This window comes from Orcinus orca, chromosome 2 (genome assembly GCF_937001465.1).
Source record: "Orcinus orca chromosome 2, mOrcOrc1.1, whole genome shotgun sequence".
Classification (NCBI taxonomy): Eukaryota; Metazoa; Chordata; class Mammalia; order Artiodactyla; family Delphinidae; genus Orcinus; species Orcinus orca.
Window position 1 is genome coordinate 104571267 of NC_064560.1, and position 22926 is coordinate 104594192.

The following is a 22926-nucleotide window of genomic DNA, read 5'->3' on the forward strand; positions in this document are numbered from 1 at the left end:
CAAGTAGTCTGAGAAGTATGTGCAGTTTTTTTTATTCCATAGCTCAAACCATATTTCAACTGACATTTATAACATCTGGTCCTAAAACTGCAGTTGTGAGTTTCTCTAAGAACAATTCAGCTCCTTGAAATTTATGGAAATTTACTAATTTCAAACTTGATTCATCTTGTTGACAACTTTTTACCTTTCTCGGTGATTAAAAAAGACCTATACCAATAAGATGTGCAATTAAAATACATTTACCTGAGGCCTGGTTTATAAGAATTTCTTTATTGTCTTAACATTTTATTTCCTATAGAAAAAGAAATGTAGAAATTATAGGTAATTCCTTCCTTCCTTCTTCCATTTCTTCACTTATTTCTTTCCTCATTTCCTCCCTCCTTTCATCCTCCCCTCTCTCCCACCCTTCCTCTCTCCCTTCCTTCCTCCTGCCCTTTCTTCTCTCTTATTTCTTTATTTTACCATATAACCCAAGATAATCTGTTTTCTTTCCAGGTGAACGAAGGCATCATTTATGGAGAGCAAAGGTGTGCTCCTGCAAGCTGTGCTAAATGGAATCTCATCTGTTGAACTGGATTTGGACAAATTAAGAAACCCCAAACATGCCAGTTGTTTATCATTGTGTATAAGCTATGTTTTTATTAGTCTAGTTATTAGTTTGTAGTAAATCTGCTGATACTTTGGCCAGAGTCATTACCGATGGAAAATATTCAAATTCATCTAATTTTAGAAAATCATTGTCTAAATCATTCAATGCCTCTTACTTTTGTTTGACTATTTCCAACAAGGAGTGCCAGCCCACAGACACAAATTTAATACCATTTTAGATTTTCTTCCATTTTTCAGTTCCTGAATTATATAACCCTATTGCTTTTAAACAATGTAACAAACAATGCTTTTAAATTTAATGTTGCTTAAATGTATTTGATCTAAAACTTTACCAAATTTGTTTCATTTGTTAGGTTAGGATATTTTGTCTTAGTAGATGCTTTAATTCAGATCAATCACCCTATGGTAAATCTCATCCTTAAACATGAAATGTCAACAAATAGCCAATTCCATTTAGTCATCAATTAGCCCAAATAAGTGATACACAGTATAATAGGGACCAATCTTGTGCAGTCAAGTTAATTTAGACTTCTAATGACATAGAGGCTAATGTCTTTCGCTAAAGGTTGATCTTGTTGGCCATATACATGTAAACTAGGGAAGGGGAATCTACTGATAGCACATCACAACTGATCTTTAATAAGTAAAAACTCTTGTAGTTCTGTTCCCAGAAAGAAGCTTGACTAGCAGGAATTCTCAAACTAAAATATGGGAAGCAATATAAATAAGAACAGACATAAAGTGCTCATATATTAAGGCCTTTAGTGATCTGATTTATTTGCTGTGATTTATATTGTATAATTCCTGAATTTATAGAAAATCATCAAGAAGATTATTAGTGTGCATATGAATACAAATATTGACTAATCCATAGAAAAATGGAAATAAAGTGTTAAATATATGATATATATCTTTATATATCTATCTAATAGGGAAGTTATAGTCACTTCAATTCAACAAACATTTTTTGGGGCATCAGCATCAGGTTCTGTACAAGGGAGGATGCAGTGGGCAAGGGAGAGGGGGAGATTAGAGAATAGAGCTATAAAATTGAAATAGAATGGTTTCTACCCTTACAGAGCTTATAATTAATGACTGGAGTAAATGAATATACCAGAACTAGAGAGGTGAGTGTGACTGTTTTAAAATAGACAAAAATGTGTGTTCTTTTCTTTCCTAAAAGATATTACTTGAAATTACTTTTGAGTTGTATGTCACTAACAATAACATATTGTTAATATGAATAATGATGGAAAATTACCATCCTTTGAAAAAATATACATGTATGTGTGTGTGTGCTTCCCTCACCCCTCTGAAAATTGTCAAAAGACATGTGGAACAAATTTCAAAATAAGGGAAGGTAGCAAGCTAGGCAATGGAACACATTTTCTTGCACGCTGTTTTCTGGCTCTGAAAGCCATTACAAGGAGGACTCCCAAAAATATTATTAATGATAGCAATATCAAATAAGGATATATCCTCTCACAAGGGCAATTTTAATAGTTGAAACTAATTCAGATGCTCAAGTTCTGTTATGTTTATTAAAAATAAACTTGTTTTTATAGCTATGTCCTATTATTCTTTTTTCAAAGAAGAAAAAAAATAAGTTTAAATAGTTGCCATATTTAGCATTTTTTCAGGTCCAAGGAAACCAATATTGAATTCTTGATAAATGTTTTATTATGTCACTAGCTATAGGAAATTAGAAGTAGCATAACCCTGACATTACTAAATGAAATTTTTAAGATTTTTTTGGTAACACAGTTTATAGTTGCTAAAATTTAAAAATTCCTATCGAATGACTAATTAAAACCTTTTATCAATACGAATTCTGGAGACCAACAGCATTAATTATCAAAACTTTTAATTCCTAAAAATGAGAGTTTTAGAGATAGACATTTAAATAATGTTCCCTGATATACATGTGCAAGTGTATTTATGACACAGATCCACTAGTCTGTTTAAAAATAATGATATTGACTTACTTTCAACATGTTTCAGGAATTTCTGTTGTGAGGAGAATTTGAAATAGTAAATTGCCACACAATTAAATGGATCACTCATATCGTCCCTAGAAACTCAAAACTGACTGCCTCTTAATTAGGTGTTTGTCCCTTTGTATGTACAGTCTTAGGTAAGAGTGGAGTAATTGTATTAGCAAACAAATGTGTTTGTATCCAGAGTCTTCCTTGGCATTGTAATAAGTAAATCATTTAAAAATTACACTGGGCTTCTTTCTTGGTAATAATCTTGGTGATGTTTATGATTATATATTTTCCTCCAAGGAATATCATATGTTCAAATTTGCAAGCCTGGGTTCTGTTATTCATTGTGGAGTTACACACTGGCAATATTGCATAAGGGAAGAATCTAGGTTTAAGAGCCAGAACTTCACTGCCATGTGTCTAGGCAGCATGTCCTTGCTGTGCATCTCAGAGCCTCACTTCCCCATCCATGTAGAGAGCTCCCTCAAAGGGCTCGTCCAGAGGCCCTGTACGAGATGGTTTATGGAAAGCAATCTGAACACTGTAAAACACTTCAAATATAAGGTAAAATTTATAGCATTATAAACACGGAACGGTGGCCTCAGGCCTGAAATATTCTGTTGCTATTTTAGAAACTAAGTTAAGGCTACTTTAAACATGTCACTATTAGAAAAACGATAGGAAATATTTTACTAAGTATTAACATTCTATCTCAAGATGGTAGTATTGGGGTATTTTTTGTTTCCCTCCTTGTACATTTCCCTCCAATGTTCTGTATTTAAAAGCCTTTTATAATTATTAATATGAAAATTTTAGAAAAGATATTCTTTCTCTTCAGTCTTTAGAGGGCACATTATAATAATTGAAGTTTTAAAATTTAAGTTTTATGCCAGATGTTTAAAAAGAAGGCTCAGAATATATTAATTCCAACTGACTTTAAAGTCATTTTTACAGAATGGGCTCTTTCATGTAATTTTAAAATTTCTATTGCATACATTTTGCTTACACAGTTATTTAAAAGTAGTGCTATATATTCTTCAGTTCTCCACAAAATGTTATTTTACGTGTAAAGTGCTCAAAGTTGTGTCTAATCTCATATGGAAGTCATTACTTTGTAAACATGTACCTAGTTAGCAATGTAAAATACTTTCAAAATGAACTGTGACCAAAAAAGTTGCAAAGTTGAAACTCTTGAGTAGATATCTTTCTGATGAAGCTACATGGCTTCCTGTACAATGGCCCCCAGACGATTTTGCACTCTGATTTCATCAACAAGGACCCTACAGATAGCATGTATGAGAAAAACGTAAACTGGAAATTAACAGATCTTCCAGTAAGAGCATGCCACTGGAAACTCCCACCCAACTGTGACCTCTGAAGACAGCATGCGTCACTTCATGTCATTGGCAGGGCAGGGACTGGGGTGAGGTTGTCCTAGTACCGCTCACTCACTCACTCTCACCCTCATCAGACCTTATCAGATTCTATCTTCATTTAAGATTTCAATGTCATGGATTTTTTGCATTAATTTGATTTTTATAAATATTGTGTTAAAATATATTTATCTTGATTACTGAATTTTTTGCCACCATCTAGCCTTAGGCTCTATTCATTAAGTCTAGGATAAATTCACTTTTATCCCAGAAAGCATAGTTCAGGTAAATAGACTGTGACAACTTCATCATTATGAGCATGATTATAATGATACAAATGGTAAGAAATAGTTGTTTTAATACCATGTGAAAACCGAAGCCATAGACCATTGAAAATGTTTTAAATGGCTTATTTCTAGTGGTATACAGGGGGAAATGTTGAGCACATAGAGTGCTCCCTTTTGACATTGTTTTTCCAAATGCCCTTTTTTCATTGCACAGACAAGGTTTTCCCATCGTTGTTTTTAGGGATCCTTCTGTCTTCAACTTGTTACTAATTGGAAAGGTAGCAGTGAGTTTTTAATTCAAGGATACAAGGTTTTTAACATCAAAGATGACTAGTACATGTTTAGTACAACACTGTGCCTAAATCTGGAAAGTGCCAAATGCCAGCAAAATGCCAATATTCATAACATGATGCAATAGCAGTAACTGCTTGGTACTTGCTTACAAAACCTATCATTTATTCACTTAGCAATTATTTTAATTGTAATTATCTGTAAAGTCATCAATCGGCTTTTCGATCTTGCATGTGTATCTTCTAGGGAGAATGTGTTTCACATAGCCTCAGTCACTGAGCATCATGGCCCTCAGATGATGCCATCCAAGATAAAAGGAAGATCTATGACATGTTCTTGACATATCACAAGTTTCCTTTAGACTTTTAAAGAGATTTCCTGTTAGTTCTGCAGTGGAAACTGCATTTCCTATCAGAAATAACCATTCTTATCTATATCAAAAGAATTCTTACGTTCATGTTATCTCCATTTACATCAACTTATAGTTATAATCAACTGAGGAAACATTTTATTTATTTCTTCCTCTTGTATTTTAAAGCCTGCAGGCTTGGGGGGTGGGGGTGGGGGGAAACTATAGGACAGTAAGATTGAGAGCCTTCACCCTCTCCCTGAGACAGTCATTGTCACAGGGATCAGGTTGCACTTAGGACTGTTTTGATGGTAAGGAAGATTTCCTTGGATCAGCCCCTATTTCATACAGTCAGTGTATTCCCACCAATCTACACAAAACTGCTCCAGTTTCTACAAGAATTTGAGACAAGAAGTGAGGTGAAAATAGTGAACACTATCACTTCAGTTGTGATTGGGATAGTCAATTAAAGGAACAAATATGGAGATTTCTAAAGTATGTTTTCATAGAAAGTATACTGCAGCTGATGCTTGTCTGGATAGGGGTTGGGTTTTGTTTGTAGTCTTCCCGTCATGTAGGTGGCAGCAACACTCAAGGCTAGAAATTTTCTTTCACAGTCTCTGAGCTCTAGTCCATAGCATATACTTACTAAAAATCCTTGTGGAAGAGAAAAGGTTTAAAGTATAGAGACAAATATCTCTATGTCTTCACATATCGCTAATGTGCTATTTTAAGGGTGTGCTGAAGCTGTTCCCATAATGTGAAAACATTCATCATTTTTCTTAATACAGAAGTCATATTCTACCCTCATACATGTTTGCAGTATTAGGTTCCTGTTTATTTACTAGGATCTTACTTCTTTACCTTCTCTCAGGCTAAAGACTTTCTCTGAAGAAAAAGGAAGAAAATTCTGCTTTATTTCACTACCACCTAAGCTTTCCTGGGAAATGGTGAAAGTATGTCCCTCTATAAGCATCTAAGAAGCCAGGGTATATAGTAAATGTGGAGAGATTTTACTTTAGTCATCCAAATAAAGCCATTTTCTCTTATTGTCCTAACTGGAGGTGACTGCATTCAAGTTAGTTCTGTGTGCAAATCAAATGAAGGCTCTGTCTGAGCTGAGAGGCCCAGGGCACCTGAAATTGAGGCCAGAAAACAAACAGAAGGTGTTGAGCCATTGCATTGATGGGGGTCACTGCCTTGAGAAAGCTGGTGGCTCCTGCACCCAGCCAGAAGTGAAACCAGGATGCCTACCTTTATGTAAATAAGTGTGCCCTTCCTTAGTATTGGAAACTAATGAGCAGTGAGATTTTCTTTAATTCCTGGCATTTTGCTAGAACTAGGATATGTGATAGCAAGCATAGGTAGCTTTTGTGAAGGAATCTTCAGTGTTCTTTTTATACAGGGCTGGTCAACGTGTCCAAAATAGCAAGCAAATATATACCATTCCAGGCACAGGTGAAGCAAAAGGTGAGGAGAGGGTTCTATATCTAATATCTTTTAATCTGGTTTTCACTGTTCCTCACTTCTTTTGTTCTTTACATCCTTGATCACTTTCCCCAAATATCTATGTAGTTTAATGCAGGTATTTTGCGTTGCAGCAGGCATTGCACATGGAGTCTTCAGTACTATCATTACATGTCACACCTTCACTTTCTTACTAGCTGTTCGACATTACAAAAGTAGTTTCATATACTACCCGGAACCTCAATTTTCTCATCTATACATTGGGATTAACAATTCCAATCTCTCAATTACCATATGCATGTACAGTATTACTGATACAATAGTACAAATCACTGAAATTACTACACATACCAAAAACGCCTGGTTTTAGAATCTTAATTATAGCCAACTATCATGGCACTCCAGTGCTTGAATAAGTGCTTTAACTCAGATTAGGGACAGCACTTTGGCATAAACAATCTAAACAGTCTGTTTTAATAAAAGCCTTTTCTTTTAAAATGTTTCATGTTAACTTAGCACTCCCAGGATCTAGAACTAGTTTAGAAGTTTTCAACAGTTTATTTTAAGGTCAAGGCTGGAGGCAACTTCAAGATGGCGGAGGAGTAAGACACGGAGATCACCTTCCTCCCCACAAATACATCAAAACTACACGTACATGTGGAACAACTCCTACAGAACACCTACTGAACGCTGGCAGAGGACCTCAGACTTCCCAAAAGGCAAGAAACTCCCTGCGTACCGGGGTAGGGCAAAAGAAAAAAGGAAAAACAGAGACAAAAGAATAGGGACGGAACCTGCACCTCTGGGAGGGAGCTGTGAAGGAGGAAAAGTTTCCACACACTAGGAAGCCCCTTCACTGGTGGAGACGGGGTGGTGGAGGGAAGCTTCAGAGCCACGGAGGAGAGCACAGAAACAGGGGTGCAGAGGGCAAAGCTGAGAGATTCCCGCATAGAGGATTGGTGTCGACCAGCACTCACCAGCCTAAGAGGCTTCTCTGCTCCCCCGCCGGGGCGGGCGGGGGCTGAGAGCTGAGGCTCAGGATTTGGAGGTCAGATCCCAGGGAGAGGACGGGGTTGGCGGCGTGAACACAGCCTGAAGGGGGTTAGTGCGCCACAGCTAGCCGCGAGGGAGTCGGGGAAAATGTCTGGACCTGCCTAAGAGGCAAGAGACCATTGTTTTCAGGGTGCACGAGAAGAGAGGATTCAGAGCCCCACCTAAACAAGCTCCAGAGACAGGCGTGAGCTGCGGCTATCAGTGCGGACAGCAGAGACGGGCATGAAACGCTAAGGCTGCTTCTGCAGACACCAAGAAGCCTGTGTGCAAGCACAGGTCACTATCCATACCTCCCCTCCTAAGAACCTGTGCAGCCTGCCACTGCCAGGGTCCCGTGATCCAGGGACAACTTCCCCAGGAGAACACACGGTGCGCCTCAGGCTGTTGCAACATCACACTGGCCTCTAGCACCACACCCTTGCCCCACATTCCATACCCCTCCCTCCCCTCAGCCTGAGTGAGCCAGAGCCCCCTAATCAGCTGCTACTTTAACCCCATCCTGTCTAGGCAGGGAACAGATGCCCTCAGGTGACCTACACGCAGAGGCGGGGTCAAATCCAAAGCTGAACCCCAGGAGCTGTGTGAACAAAGAAAAGAAAGGGAAATTTCTCCGTGCAGCCTCAGAAGCAGCAGATTAAATCTCCACAATCAACTTGATGTACCCTGCATCTGCGGAATAGCCGAATAGACAATGAATCATCCCAAAATTGAGGCAGTGGACTTTGGGAGCAACTGTAGACTTGGGGTTTACTTTCTGCATCTAATTTGTTTCTGGTTTTATGTTTATCTCAGTTTGGTATTTTGAGCTTATTATCATTGGTAGATTTCTTTATTGACTTGGTTGCTTTCTTCTGTGTTTTTATATGTTTCTATTTTTTTTCCTTTTTCCCTTTTGTGAGTGCGTGTGTATGTTTCTTTGTGTGATTTTCTCTGTATAGCTTTGCTTTTGCCATTTGTCCTAGGGTTCTGTCTGTCTATTTTTTGTTCTTTTTTTTAGTATAGTTTTTAGTGCTTGTTATCATTGATGGATTTATTTTTTGGTTTGGTTGCTCTCTTTCTTTCTTTCTTTTTTTAAATTATTTTAATATTTTTATTTTGAATACTTTTTTAATTTAACAACTTTATTTCATTTTATTTTACTTTTTTTCCTTCCTTCCTCCCTCCCTCCCTCCCTCTCTCCCTCTCTCTCTCTCCTCTCTCTCTCTCTTTCTTTCTTTCTCCCTTTACTTCTGAGCCGTGTGGCTGACAGGGTCTTTATGCACTGACCAGGTGTCAAGCCTGAGCCTCTGAGGTGGGAGAGCTGAGTTCAGGACATTGGTCCACCAGAGACCTCCCGGCCACGTGTAATATCAAACAGCAAAAGCTCTCCCAGAGATCTACATCTCAATGCTAAGACACAGCTCCACTCAACGACCAGCAAGCTATAGTGCTGGACACCCTATGCAAAACAACTAGCAAGACATGAACACAACCCCACCCATTAGCACAGAGGCAGCCTAAAATCGTAATAAGTTCACAGATACCCCAAAACACACTACCGGACGTGGTCCTGCCCACAAGAAAGACAAGATCCAGCCTCATCCACTAAACACAGGCAGCAGTCCCCTCCACCAGGAAGCCTACACAACCCACTGAACAAACGTCACCCACCGGAGGCAACACCAAAAACAATGGTAACTACGAACCTGCAGCAGGCAAAAAAGGAGACCCCAAACACCATAAGTTAAGCAAAATGAGAAGACAGAGAAATACACAGCAGATGAAGGAGTAAGGTAAAAACCCACCAGACCAAACAAATGAACAGGAAATAGGCAGTCTACCTGAAAAAGAATTCAGAGTAATGATAGTAAAGATGATCCAAAATCTTGGAATCAGAATGGAGAAAATACAAGAAACTTTTAACAAGGACCTAGAAGAATTAATGAGCAAACAAACAATGATGAACAACACAATAAATGAAATTTAAAATTCTCTAGAAGGAATCAACAGCAGAATAACTGAGGCAGAAGAATGGATAAGTGGCCTGGAAGATAAAATAGTGGAAATAACTACCGCAGAGCAGAATAAAAAAAAAAAAATGAAAAGAATTGAGGACAGTCTCAGAGACTTCTGGGACAACATTAAACACACTAACATTCGAATTATAGGGATCCCAGAAGAAGAAGAGGAAAAAAAAGGGACTGAGAAAATATTTGAAGAGATTATAGTTGAAAGGAAATAGTCAATCAAGTCCAGGAAGCGCAGAGATTCCCATACAGGATAAATCCAAGGAGAAACACGCCAAGACATATTAATCAAACTATCAAATATTAAATACAAAGAAAAAATATTAAAAGCAGCAAGGAAAAAGCAACAAATAACACACAAGGGAAACCCCATAAGGTAAACAGCTGATCTTTCAGAAGAAGCTCTTCAAGCTAGAACTAGGGAGCGGCAGGACGTATTTAAAGTGATGAAAGGAGAAAGCCTACAAGATAAGTCTACCCAGAAAGGATCTCATTCAGATTCGACGGAGAAATTAAAAACTTTACAGACAAGCAAAAGCTAAGAGAATTCGGCACCACCAAACCAGCTTTACAACAAATGCTAAAGGAATTTCTCTAGGCAGGAAACACAAGAGAAGGTAAAGATCTACAATAACAAACCCAAAACAATTAAGCAAATGGCAATAGGAACATACATACTGATAACTACCTTAAATGTAAATGGATTAAATGCTCCAACCAAAAGACACAGACTGGCTCAATGGATACAAACATAAGACACATATATATGCTGTCTACAAGAGACCCATTCAGATCTAGGGACACATACAGACTGAAAGTGAGGGGATGGAAAAAGATATTCCATGCAAATGGAAATCAAAAGAAAGCTGGAGTAGCAATTCTCATATCAGACAAAATATACTTTAAAATAAAGTCTATTACAAGAGAAAAAGAAGGACACTACGTAATGATCAAGGGATCAATCCAAAAAAAAGATATAACAATTGTAAATATTTATGCACCCAACATAGGAGCACCTCAATACATAAGGCAAATGCTAACAGCCATAAAAGGGGAAACTGACAGTAACAATCATAATAGGGGTCTTTAACACCCCACTTTCACCAATGGACAGATCATCCAAAATGAAATTAAATAAGGAAACACAAGCTTTAAATGACACATTAAACGAGATGGACTTAATTGATATTTATAGGACATTCCATCAAAAAACAGCAGAATACAATTTCTTCTCATGTGCTCATGGAACATTCTCCAGGATAGATCATACCTTGGGTCACAAATCAAGCCTTGGTAAAGTTAAGAAAACTGAAATCATATCAGTGATCTTTTCTGATCACAATGCTATGAGACTAGATATCAATTACAGGAAAAAAACTGTAAAAAAATACAAACACATGGAGGCTAAAAAATACGCTACTAAATAACCAAGAGATCACTGAAGAAATCAAAGAGGAAATCAAAAGATACCTAGAAACAAATGATAATGAAAACACGACGACCCAAAACCTATGGGGTGCAGCAAAAGCAGTTCTAAGAGGGAAGTTTATAGCAATACAATCCTACCTCAAGAAACAAGAAACATATCAAATAAACAACCTAACCTCACAACTAAAGCAATCAGAGAAAGAAGATAAAAAAAACACCAAAGTTAGCAGAAGGAAATAAATCATAAAGAACAGATCACAAATAAATGAAAAAGAAATAAAGGAAACAATACAAAAGATCAATAGAACTAAAAGCTGGTTCTTTGAGAAGATAAAGAAAATTGACAAACCTTTAGCCAGACTCATCAAGAAAAAGACGGAGAGGACTCAAATCAATAAAATTAGAAATGAAAAAGGAGAAGTTACAAAAGACACCTCAGAAATACAAAGGATCATGAGTGATTACTACAAGCAACTATATGCCAATAAAATAGACAATCTGGAAGAATTGGACACAGTTTTAGAAAAGCACAACTTTCTGAGACTGAACCAGGAAGAAATAGAAGATATAAACAGACCAATCACAAGCGCTGAAATTGAGACTGTGATTAAAATCTTCCAACAAACAAAAGCCCAGGACCAGATGGCTTGACAGGCAAATTCTATCAAACATTTAAAGAAGAGCTAACACCTATCCTTCACAAACTCTTCCAAAATATAGCAGAGGGAGGAACACACCCAAACTCATTCTACGAGGCCACCATCACCCCCGGTACCAAAACCAGACAAAGATGTCAAAAAAAAGAAAACTATAGGCCAATATCACTGATGAACATAGATGCAAAAATCCTCAACAAGATACTCACAAACAGAATCCAGCAGCACATTAAAAGGATGATACCCCATGATCAAGTGGAGTTTATCTCAGGAAGGCAAGGATTCTTAAATATATGCAAATCAATAAATGTGATTCACCATATTAACAAATTGAAGGAGAAAAAACATATGATCATTTAAATAGATGCAGAAAAAGGTTCTGACAAAATTCAACACCCATTTTTGATAAAAACCCTCCAGAAATTAGGCATAGAAGGAACCTACCTCAACATAATAAAGGCCAAATATGACAAATCCACAGCCAGCATCATTCTCAGTGGTGAAAAACTGAAACCATTTCCATTAAGATCAGGAACAAGACAAGGTTGCCCACTCTCTCCACTATTATTCATCATGGTTTTGGAAGTTTTAGCTACAGCAGTCAGAGAAAAAAGGAAATAAAAGGAATCCAAATAGGAAAAGAAGAATTAAAACTGTCACTCTTTGCAGATGACATGATACTACACAAGAGATTCCTAAAGATGCTACCAGAAAACTACTAGAGTTAATTAATGAATTTGGTAAAGTAGCAGGATACAAAATTAATGCACAGAAGACAGTTGCATTCTTATACACTAACAACGAAAAATCTGAAAGAGAAATTAAGGAAACACTCTGATTTACCATTGCAACAAAAAGAATAAAATACCTAGGACTAAACCTTCCTAAGGAGACAAAAGACCTGTATGCAGAAAACTATAAGACACTGATGAAAGAAATTAAAGATGATACAAATAGATGGAGAGATATACCATGTTCTAGGATTGGAAGAATCAACATTGTGAAAATGACTATACTACCCAAAGCAATCTACAAATTCAATGCAATCCCTATCAAACTACCAATGGCATTTTTCTCAGAACTAGAACAAAAAATTTCACAATTTGTATGGAAACATAAAAGACCCCGAATAGCTAAAGCAATCTTGAGAAAGAAAAACGGAGGTGGAGGAATGACGCTCCCTGACTTCAGACTATACTACAACACTAAAGTAATCAAGACAGTATGGTACTGGCACAAAAACAGGAATATAGATCAATGGAACAGGATAGAAAGCCCAGAGATAAACCCACATACATATGGTCACCTTATCTTTGATAAAGGAGGCAAGAATATACAATGGAGAAAAGACAGCCTCTTCAAAAAGTGGTGCTGGGAAAACTGGATAGCCACATGAAAAAGAATGAAATTAGAACACTCCCTAACACTCTACACAAAAATCAACTCAAAGTGGATTAAAGACCTAAATGTAAGGCCAGACACCATGAAACTCTTAGAGGAAAACAGAGGCAGAACACTCTATGACATAAATCACAGTAAGATCCTTTTTGACTCACCTCGTAGAGAAATGGAAATAAAAACAAAAATAAACAAATCGGACCTAATGAAACTTAAAAGCTTTTGCACAGCAAAGGAAACCATAAACAAGACCAAAAGACAACCCTCAGAATGGGAGAAAATATTTGCAAACGAAGCAACTGGCAAAGGTTTAATGTCCAAATACACAAGCAGCTCATGCAGCTCAATATCAAAAAAACAAACAACCCAATCCAAAAATGGGCAGAAGACCTAAATAGACATTTCTCCAAAGAAGACATACAGATTGCCAACAAACACATGAAAAGATGCTCAACATCACTAATAATTAGAGAAATGCAAATCAAAACTACAATGAGGTATCACCTCACACCGGTCAGAATGGCCATCATCAAAAAACCTACAAACGATAAATGCTGGAGAGGGTGTGGAGAAAAGGGAACCCTCTTGCACTGTTGGTGGGAATGTAAATTGATACAGCCACTATGGAGAACAGTATGGAGGTTCCTTAAGAAACTAAAAATAGAACTACCATATGACCCAGCAATCCCACTACTGGGCATATACCCTGAGAAAACCATAATTCAAAAAGAATCATTTACCACAATGTTCACTGCAGTAGTATTTACAATAGCCAGGATATGGAACAACCTAAGTGTCCATTGACAGATGAATGGATAAAGAAGATGTGGCACATATATACAATGGAATATTTCTCAGCCATAAAAATAAACAAAATTGAGTTATTTGTAGTGAGGTGGATGGACCTAGAGTCTGTCATACAGAGTGAAGTAAGTCAGAAACAGAAAAATAAATACCATATGCTAACACATATATATAGAATCTTAAAAAAAAAAAAAAACGGTTCTGAAAAACCTAGGGGAAGGACAGGAATAAAGACGTAGATGTAGAGAATGGAGTTGAGGACACAGGGAGGGGGAAGTGTAAGCTGGGACGAAGTGAGAGAGTGGCATGGACATATATACACTACCAAATGTAAAATACATAGCTAGTGGGAAGCAGCCACATAGCACAGGGAGATCAGCTCAGTGCTTTGTGTTCATCTAGAGAGGTGGGAGAGGGAGTGTGGGAGGGAGACGCAAGAGGGAGGAGATATGGGGATATATGTATACGTATAGCTGATTCACTTTGTTATACAGCAGAAACTAACACACCATTGTAAAGCAATTATACTCCAATAAAGATGTTAAAAAAAGAAAAAAATATGAAAGGGTAACCTTTCTTTTTTTATTATAGAAAGTGCAATTTAAACCTATGCAAGTAAATTTGTGTTAAATTCGTACCAGCAAAAATAAATAAATAAATAAATAAAGGTCAAGGCTTTTCCCAGTTTGGTGGGTGATTATAAATGGTAAATAGTTTTTCTTCTGGGTCCTGAAAGACAATACTCTGGGAATGTTTTATGTCAGAATAGGACAGGCCATGGTCCATCTAAGCCTGTATGAAATGACGGGTAACTTCCCTCCTGACTTCTATCAGTCTTCATATTTTCAGATGACACTAACAAGCATGATTCTATAGCTTTATATGAGTATGATGAAAAAGACCAAAACAAAACATCTAAGTACTTTTAAAACAGTATTCCAAAACTTAGAAAGTCTCTGAGTTTCTGAAGGATTTTGTAAAGCAAAACAGTGTATATCGAATTTTACTTTCCTACTGAGGATGGTATGTAGTAGAAATGCTTTCCTTTTAGGCAAAAATCTGAAAATAGATGAACTGAGCAGAAAATCTGAGTCAAGGAAGGGTTAAAGTGGAAAGCTGACCATGGCATCGGGGGTATCAAACACCAACAAAATGTACCTGGGGAGAGATGCTCATCCTTGCTTTTCCTTTAATAAAGCTTGGTGGAATATCTCATGACAGATCTCTGCTTCTGTCTCTTTCTTTCCCCTAAATGGAAAAAAAAGAGTATTGATTAATAATGATAAAAATTAACAATAACAATTAACAATAAACATAACAACAATAGCAAAATGACAAGAGGGAGTTTCAGTTAAAATGGCAAATTAAAGACACACGTTTATCTCTACCCTCTGCTGAAGCCCTACTGAAATAATGTGATAAAAGACATAACTGCAGAAGAAAAAGAGACTGGGAAAAGGAGGTACCAAAGCAAAACTTTAAATACTGAAAAGTAAATAAATGCCACAGGGATGATGCCAAAAAGTGAGCTGGCTGGTGTTGCAGAGTTTCTTAAAGGCTCAGAAATTAGAGTCAACTGTCACCTCTAAAAATGGAGGTACCAGTATGGCTGAAATAGGAAAACTGAAAGAAATAGTTAATATCCTTGATTTCCACCCCCTCTTCTCTCCCTGGTTATTGCCTGGAGGTTCCTTCCCTGAACAGCCTGATCAAGAGGGACTCTAGACTCAGGACACTAAGCCTAACTGAGAGCAGGGACATAATCTTGAAAAGGAGGGATGGATAAAAATCTGCACACTTATGGCTACACTCCAACTCCAACTCCTTTCTGCTTTGTTCCCGAAATGCTGATAACCATTCTTATTAACCCTGAATAAGAGACAGAAGATTTTTTTTTCTGATAAAATAACCAGCCTAAGGCCAATGGGCACATAAGAAGATCCTCAACATCACTAATCATTAGGGAAATGCAAATCAAAACCACAATGAGATACCACCTCACACACATTAGGATGGCTACTATCAAAAAAACAGGCAATGACAAGTGTTGGTGAGGATGTCGAGAAATTGGAATTCATGTAGTGTTTGTGGGAATGTAAAATGGTGCAGCTGCTGTGGAAAACAGCACAGTGGTGCTTCACAAAATGCAAAATAAAATTAACATACAATCCAACAATTCCACTTCTGGGTATATATTCCAAAAGAATATCTGAAAGCAGGATCTCAAAGAGATGTTTTTTGTACACCCATGTTCATAGCAGTATTATTCGCAATAGCAAAGGGTGGAGAGAACCCAAGTTCCTTTATCTATCAACAGATGAATGGATGAACAATATGTGAGTCATATATAATTCAGCCTTAAGAATTCTGACACATGCTACAACATGGATGAACCTTGAAGACATTATGTTAAGTGAAATAAGCCAGGCAACAAAATGGTAAATATTAAATGATTTCACTTACATGAGGAACCTAGAGTAGTCAAATTCATAGAGATAGAAAGTAGAATGATGGTTACCTGGAGGTGGAAAAGGGGAAGGAAGGGAAAAATGAGAAGTTGTTGTTTAATGGGAATAAAGTTTCAGTTTTGCAAGATGAAAGAGTTCTGGAAATCAGCTGCACACCAATGTGCACATACCTAACCCTACTGGTCTGTACTGTACTGTATAATTAAAAATGGTTAAAATTGTAAATTTTATGTTATGTATGTTTTACCACAATTAAAAATTTTAAGAATAACCTGAGAAAAAAGATTTACAGCTGTGTACCTTTCAGGCTGCTCCAACGAAACATCAAGAGCCAGATAACCTCAGGGTGAAGGCCGGCACTCTAGCCTGCTCAGGAACACAAGATATTTTCGTGACTCACTAGTGAAAGCTAAGGATCACCAGATATGAAGAAAGCTTTCAATATGAAAGATAGAGACCAAAACAAACAAGCATAAAAAGACAGCAAAAGCAGTCAATACAGGGTATTTAAATATCCCAATGAAAACCATTTCCATCCTGGAATTCTTTACTAGCCAATCTGTCTCTTCCATGCACCTTTTCTCATAAAACTGCTGAAGGGTATGATCCATCTTCAAGATGGAGTAAACCAAGAAAGAGCAGCACATACAGCATGGGAAACAAGGAAATTCCCCAGGGGACCATGAAGGTAGATTGCATGCCTACTGCAGTCTGCAGGCCTAGAAAGCAGCTGGGCCAGTCGTAGCAGAAAGTAGAGGATTTCAGTAGAGATATCTCCAGAACAGCAACAAAACTGGTAGATTACTGATAGGTCTGACTGTACTGAGAATGATCTCAGAGTTCTATCAATGGGCTTGGTAATGGATTAGTGACAGGTATCACGTATGACATAAAACTAAGCAAGTGAAAAGAGAAAGAGAAGAAATGTAATCACAGTGTACTATGTGGTCCAACTGTGAATAATACAAGTAAAAATTATTACAAAGTAATCATTACACTAACAAAAATGATAATATAACTATCAAGAGGATGAGGGGATTGTGTGAGGGGAGTGGGGAATGGAGGAAAGGAAAGTTAAATGCTAAGGAATCACTAAAATTGAGAACTACAAATAATCTGAAATAGTAGGTAAATTGCCAGTTTACAAATTTTGTTATAGCAAGTGTTGGTATATTGAATTTATGTACAAAAAGAGTTATCTGGAATCTTTGAGTGTCTCACCTCTGCTTGCCCTGTATGTGGTCCTAACCTTGTACCTCTCTGGTTGTTTGGGATCATAGCTCAAGAAATTGCCCAGGTTATATGGTTTCTCTGAACTCCACAGTGATGTCACTCATTTGATGCTGTCCTCCCACAGCCAGCCATAACCAGTGTGCAGAGTAATCCAGCAGGTATGACTTCCAGGCAGGGGATTTTCCTGCACATCTGGTCACAGTTGTTAATGATCCTCCTTTGCAACATGATTAATGAGTGCAATGTGTGATTAATGAGTGTGAGTATGTAGTTATTCATAAGGTATTTTGGAAAGTATCTAAGAGTATTGGTCAAAAATATCCTATGCCTGCAGAGCTGTCCAGTGGACTAGAAGACCACCCATATCTATGCTTCTCAAAAGTTTACCAAAGTATTCTCAGAAGAAAAGAAAAATAGTACACAAAATAGCCACAAAGTAGCACACTATAAATGTGAAATTTCTCTGGCATCTTGAAGTTTATCTTTAAAAAGTCATTTAAAATTTGCATGCATGTACATTTATGTTTGCTAAATATGTAAAATTTTAGTTTTTATTTAAATTGACTTTTATTGAGGTACAATTGACATACAGTATTATATTAGTTTCAGGTGTACAAATGGTGATTCAACATTTGTATACATTGTAAAATGGTCACCATACCAAGTCTAGTTACTATCTGTCACCTTACAAATGTAATACAATATTATTGACTATATTTTCCATGTTGTACATTATATTCCCATGACATTTATTTTGTAACTGGAAATTTGTGTTTCTTAATCTCCTTTACCCATTTCGCCTCCCCGCAAACTCCCACCCTCATGGCAACCACCAATCTGTTCTCTGTATCTATGAGTTTGGGGGTTTGTTTTGTTTGTTTGTCTTCTTTTCTTTAGATTTCACGTATAAGTGAAATGATGAGGTATTTGCCTTTCTCTCCCTGACTTTCTTTTACTTAGTATAATACCCTCAAGGTCTGTCCACGTCACAAATGGCCAAATTTCATTCTTTTTTATGGCTGAGTAGTATTCCGTCATATATATATATATCTTCTTTATTCAATCATTTGTTTATGGACACTTGGGTTGTTTCTATGTCTTGGCTATTGTAAATAATGCGCAGTGGACATAGGGGTGCATATATCTTTTCAAATGAGTGTTTTCCTTTTCTTTAGATAGAAACTCAGTAGTGGAATTGTTGGATCATATGGTAGCTCTATTTTCAATGTTTTGAGGAATGTCCATACTGTTTTCCATAGTGGCTGCACCAATTTACAATCCCTCCAACAGGGCTGGGGTGTGTTCCCTTTTCTCCACATTCTTACCAGCACTTTCTATTTCTCATCTTTTTGATAACAGCCATTCTGGCAGATGTAAGGTGATATCTCACTGTGATTTTGATGTGCTTTTCCCTGATGATTAGTGATATTAAGCATCTTTTCCTGTACCTTTTGGCCATCAGGATGCTTTCTTTGGAAAAATGCCTATTCAGATCCTTAGGGAAAAAATCCTCTGAAAAAAATTGGATTGTTTGTTTTTAGTTATTGAGTTGTATAAGTTCCTTATATATAGGATATTAACCTCATGTCAGAAATGTGATTTGCAAATAACTTCTCCCATTAAGTTGTCTTTGCATGGGGCAATGTCATGGAGTGTCACAACTGCCCACGTGCACAGACTTTAGCTAGGGAACAATATAATGCTGCCACTGTTCCCATTCGCCCACCCCTGCCAGGGAGCAGGGAAGTGCTGCAACTGCCTGTCCTATTTGGCTCCAGCAAGGCATCGGGACAGTGCCTGAACTGACGACTCCCTTCCATCTGTTTTAGAAAGGTTGGGGAGGGGGGCTGGGGAGGGTGCCACATCCAAGCTTGCAGCTTACACCACCAGGTTAGGTTGAGGGGGCAATAATAGCATTTGCCAGCGCCTCTGTCACCAGGGGGCATTTTGACTACCCGCGCCCCACCTCCAGCCAATGTTTTTAGATTAGCAAATGAATCTCCTTCCATATAGTCTAGGCTTCTTTCAAACTGCTGTCTTTTTCACTGGGTCTCAGGCCAAGTGAGACCTCATGCAAGCCCTTGAAGAGGGGAATCTCAGTTTCCTACAGCACTTAGGTCCCTTGGATGTCAGCCCTGTTGCTTGTCTAAGCCAGACATTTTGGGGGCTTGTCTCTTCAGTACAGCTCCCGGGGTTGGGGTGCCTGATGTGTGGCACCAACCCCTCTCTCCTCCAGGAGAAGCACCTGCCTGGTGAGATCCCTCCCTACAGTGTGCTGATGCACCAGGGACGGGTCTTGATGTGGTCCTTTTATTCCTTATTGTAGGGAGCAGTTCATCTAGTTTTCAGATATTCTTCAAGGATAATATCCACATATAGCTATAGATTTGGTGTGTTCCTGGGAGGAGATGAATTCAGAATGAGTGCCTATGCTGTCATTTTGGACTCCCCATAAAATTTTAATAGCTAACAGTTACTGAACATTTTGGGGGCGTTCTGTGTCTAATACTTTACAATATCTTTTCTTTGCACAGTAGATATCAAAGGTAAATGCATATTTCCATTCTATACAATAGGAAAGGAAATAAAAAGAAAGCATCAATTACTTTTTAGACAAAAAATTTTATAGTTGGACAGAACCTCTAACGTAATTGAATACATTAATTGAAACTAATTGCTGGAGTTTATATTTTTCTCTACGAAATTTATTTTTTTGTTTTATTCAATTTGTTTAAACTAAAACAAAACAAAACAAAAACCAGTTCACCCATTAACTGTTTCTTACTTGATCTCAACAGCCATTTTAAGAGATATTTTCTAATCTCATTTTATAGATAAGGAAACAGAAACACAGAAAGGCTAAGTAATTTTCCAAAGGTCATACAGCTAGTAAGAAGTGAAAAAAGAGTTTAAATATTGCAGTGCAATTTGTATGCATGCAGGCTCTGTATTCAGATTCTTTGTAATAATTTAGTCTTTTATAACTGCCTCTCTTATGTGTGGTCTTCAGTTTTTCATTTATGGGTATGAGAACTACAATTTGAAAAGCATAAATCTATTTTATCTACTTCCATTCATGATGGCAGAGGCTAATAAAATCAACAGCAAGAAGGTCACCACATTTAAAAAATACTGGTCAGCAAATAACTGATTTGATTAAAAAAGAAACAACAGATATTATCATAATCCCAACATTAATACTATAAATATCTTTGTGCCCTTAGTAGAGGATCACTTTGGAAGCAGTAGGCTAAGGCTAGGTCTTCTTTTGCTCTATTGATAACACACTTTACTTGCTAGGCTCCTAGAGCTCATGTAGATGGGATTTATTGACAGTCTACCATGTGCCAATCACTCGGCTAGCTGTGTGTGTGTGACATTTTACTCCCACACACAGCTCTTTGAAGCAGGTATTATTTTTGTACCCATTTTACAGATTAAAAAAGTACAGCCCTTGGGAGGGCAAGTAATTTGCTTAAGATTACTCAACTAATGAATCATAGGAGCAGGAGTCTTGCAAGCTCGAACAGTTGGACTCAGCAACTCGTGCTTTTAACAATTATTTTATATCGCTGACCCCCTTCACCATCTTTTGTCCTCATATTTGATAATGCAAAAGCCAAATTTAATGGTCATTTTCAACCTTCCATTTTTATGTCTTTAGCAGTATATGGATTCCCACCCACTCCATGCTATAGAGTTTGTTATCTTTGCATCAACTGCTAACCTATGTTGTGGGATTCAGTGGGTAAAAGTGCTGTACTTTCTTGGAGCCTTCAGTGTGGTGTATGGCCAGAGTGCTTCTGTGTACCCAAGAGCTTTTGACCAGAAAGGTGGCCTTTTGAGTCAGAAAAGCTAACTGGAATGGACTTCCCAGCCAGAATATCAAAGTTCTTTCATGCATTACATCGAAGTCCTTCAGTGATGTTTCAAGATCAAAACAGCAATTTAAGGATGATTTCAGCTCTTTCAACAAAATTGTTAGCTCAGTTGTCTAAGGCAGAGGTTTCTCATCCTCAGCACTATTGATATTTTGGACTCAATAATTCTTTGCTAGGTGGGGGCTGTCCTGTGAATTGTAGGATATTTATCAATAGTAGCATCCCTGGACTCTACCACCAGATGCAGGTAAAGTTATGATAAGCAAAAGTGTCTCTAGACATTGCTAAATATTCCTTGGTTGGGGGTGGGGGGACAAAACTGCCCCCAGCCAAGAAACACTGGTCTAAGATAAGATTCTTTCTACATACATTTCCAAGCAAAAGCTCATCGGGTGTTATGTTGTTTTATTTATTTCAGAATAACACCTTCTAGGCTGACTTCAACATAAAGCTTACTCAGGTTAAATTTACATCTACTAAGAGACTAAGAGAAAGTAATCACTATATTGCTCTTCTTTGTTTTTCAGTGCTTACTACCATCTTTAAATTGTATATGCCCATGCCCCCAAATCACATGTCCCTCACACACATCAAGCACCAAACCTCAAAATTCACCTACAAAGCCATCATCTCCTCCTAAACATCCTACAGGAACTTCAAGACAAAGTGTCCCACACTGAACTCATTCTCTGCCTCCACAAATCTCCTCTTTGTTCCTCACTCCCAGGATAAAATTGGTGTCCAGATATTTTCTATTTGATTTCCTTAAGGGCTCTCAAATCTGACCTTTGGCATCCACATGGACTTCCCCCGTTGGGAAATGAGTGTGACTTCCTCCGTTCACACTCATTTCCCATTCAAATTGCCACAGGAGCCTGCTGACTAGTCCTTCTACCTCCAGGCCATTGTCCACACTGTTGCCCCAGTTAACTCTCTAAAACACAAATCTCATTCTTTCCCTCCTGTGAAATTATTCCAAACCCCCTTAGCTGGGCTTTCGAATACCTTCACAAAGTAGCCCTTGCTTTTTTCCATCTTATAACAATACATTAGTGAGGATTACATTTGCTGCTAGAATAAAGGCACCAAAAGAACCTGAGACAGATATTAAGTACATAAAACATATATCCTATTGTATTCAAGTAATGGTTGTGCGTACTGTAACAGGTTTGAAGATGTAAACGCCTGAGGTTTATGTGCCTTTTATATTAGGAAAGATGTGAATTTCAGTACACACTCTCAGGTATGCCCAAAACTCAACCTATTTTCTCTATAAATGAATCTAATTTCTATTTTAGATTTTCTCCTTTATTTTTCCACTTTTTCTCATATGTTGCATCTAAGTTTTGAGCACTTAAGTAAGTCACATAGTTTTAGTGCAAAATAAGACATTTTCTATGGTGAAAGGATCTGCTATTTAACAATTATGCACAAGGCAACCAGTATAAATCAGGAATATTCCAGGTAAATGGAGAAATATGGTCACCTTTGACTTAGGTAATGTTAGCCTAGTAGTAGCGGGGTGTGGGTATCTGGAGAGTATTCAGTCACCATCTTTCCATACAAGATGTACAGATAATATTACATCCAGATGTCCAGAAGAAAAAAAAAAATGTTCTGCCTCATTCTATCTGGTCT

General features: G+C 37.5%; 1 protein-coding gene across 1 annotated transcript in view; it reads left to right on the forward strand.

Annotated features, from left to right (window-relative positions):
- The window catches only part of WDR72 (WD repeat domain 72), a 205527-nt gene extending 202695 nt beyond the window's left edge, over positions 1 to 2832 (forward strand). Inside the window, exon 20 of the mRNA XM_033436956.2 lies at positions 496 to 2832. Coding sequence (XP_033292847.1) covers positions 496 to 551 — 56 coding nt within the window. The 3' untranslated portion in view covers positions 552 to 2832. The remainder of the gene's footprint in view (positions 1 to 495) is intronic.
- Positions 2833 to 22926: the final 20094 nt, after the last annotated feature.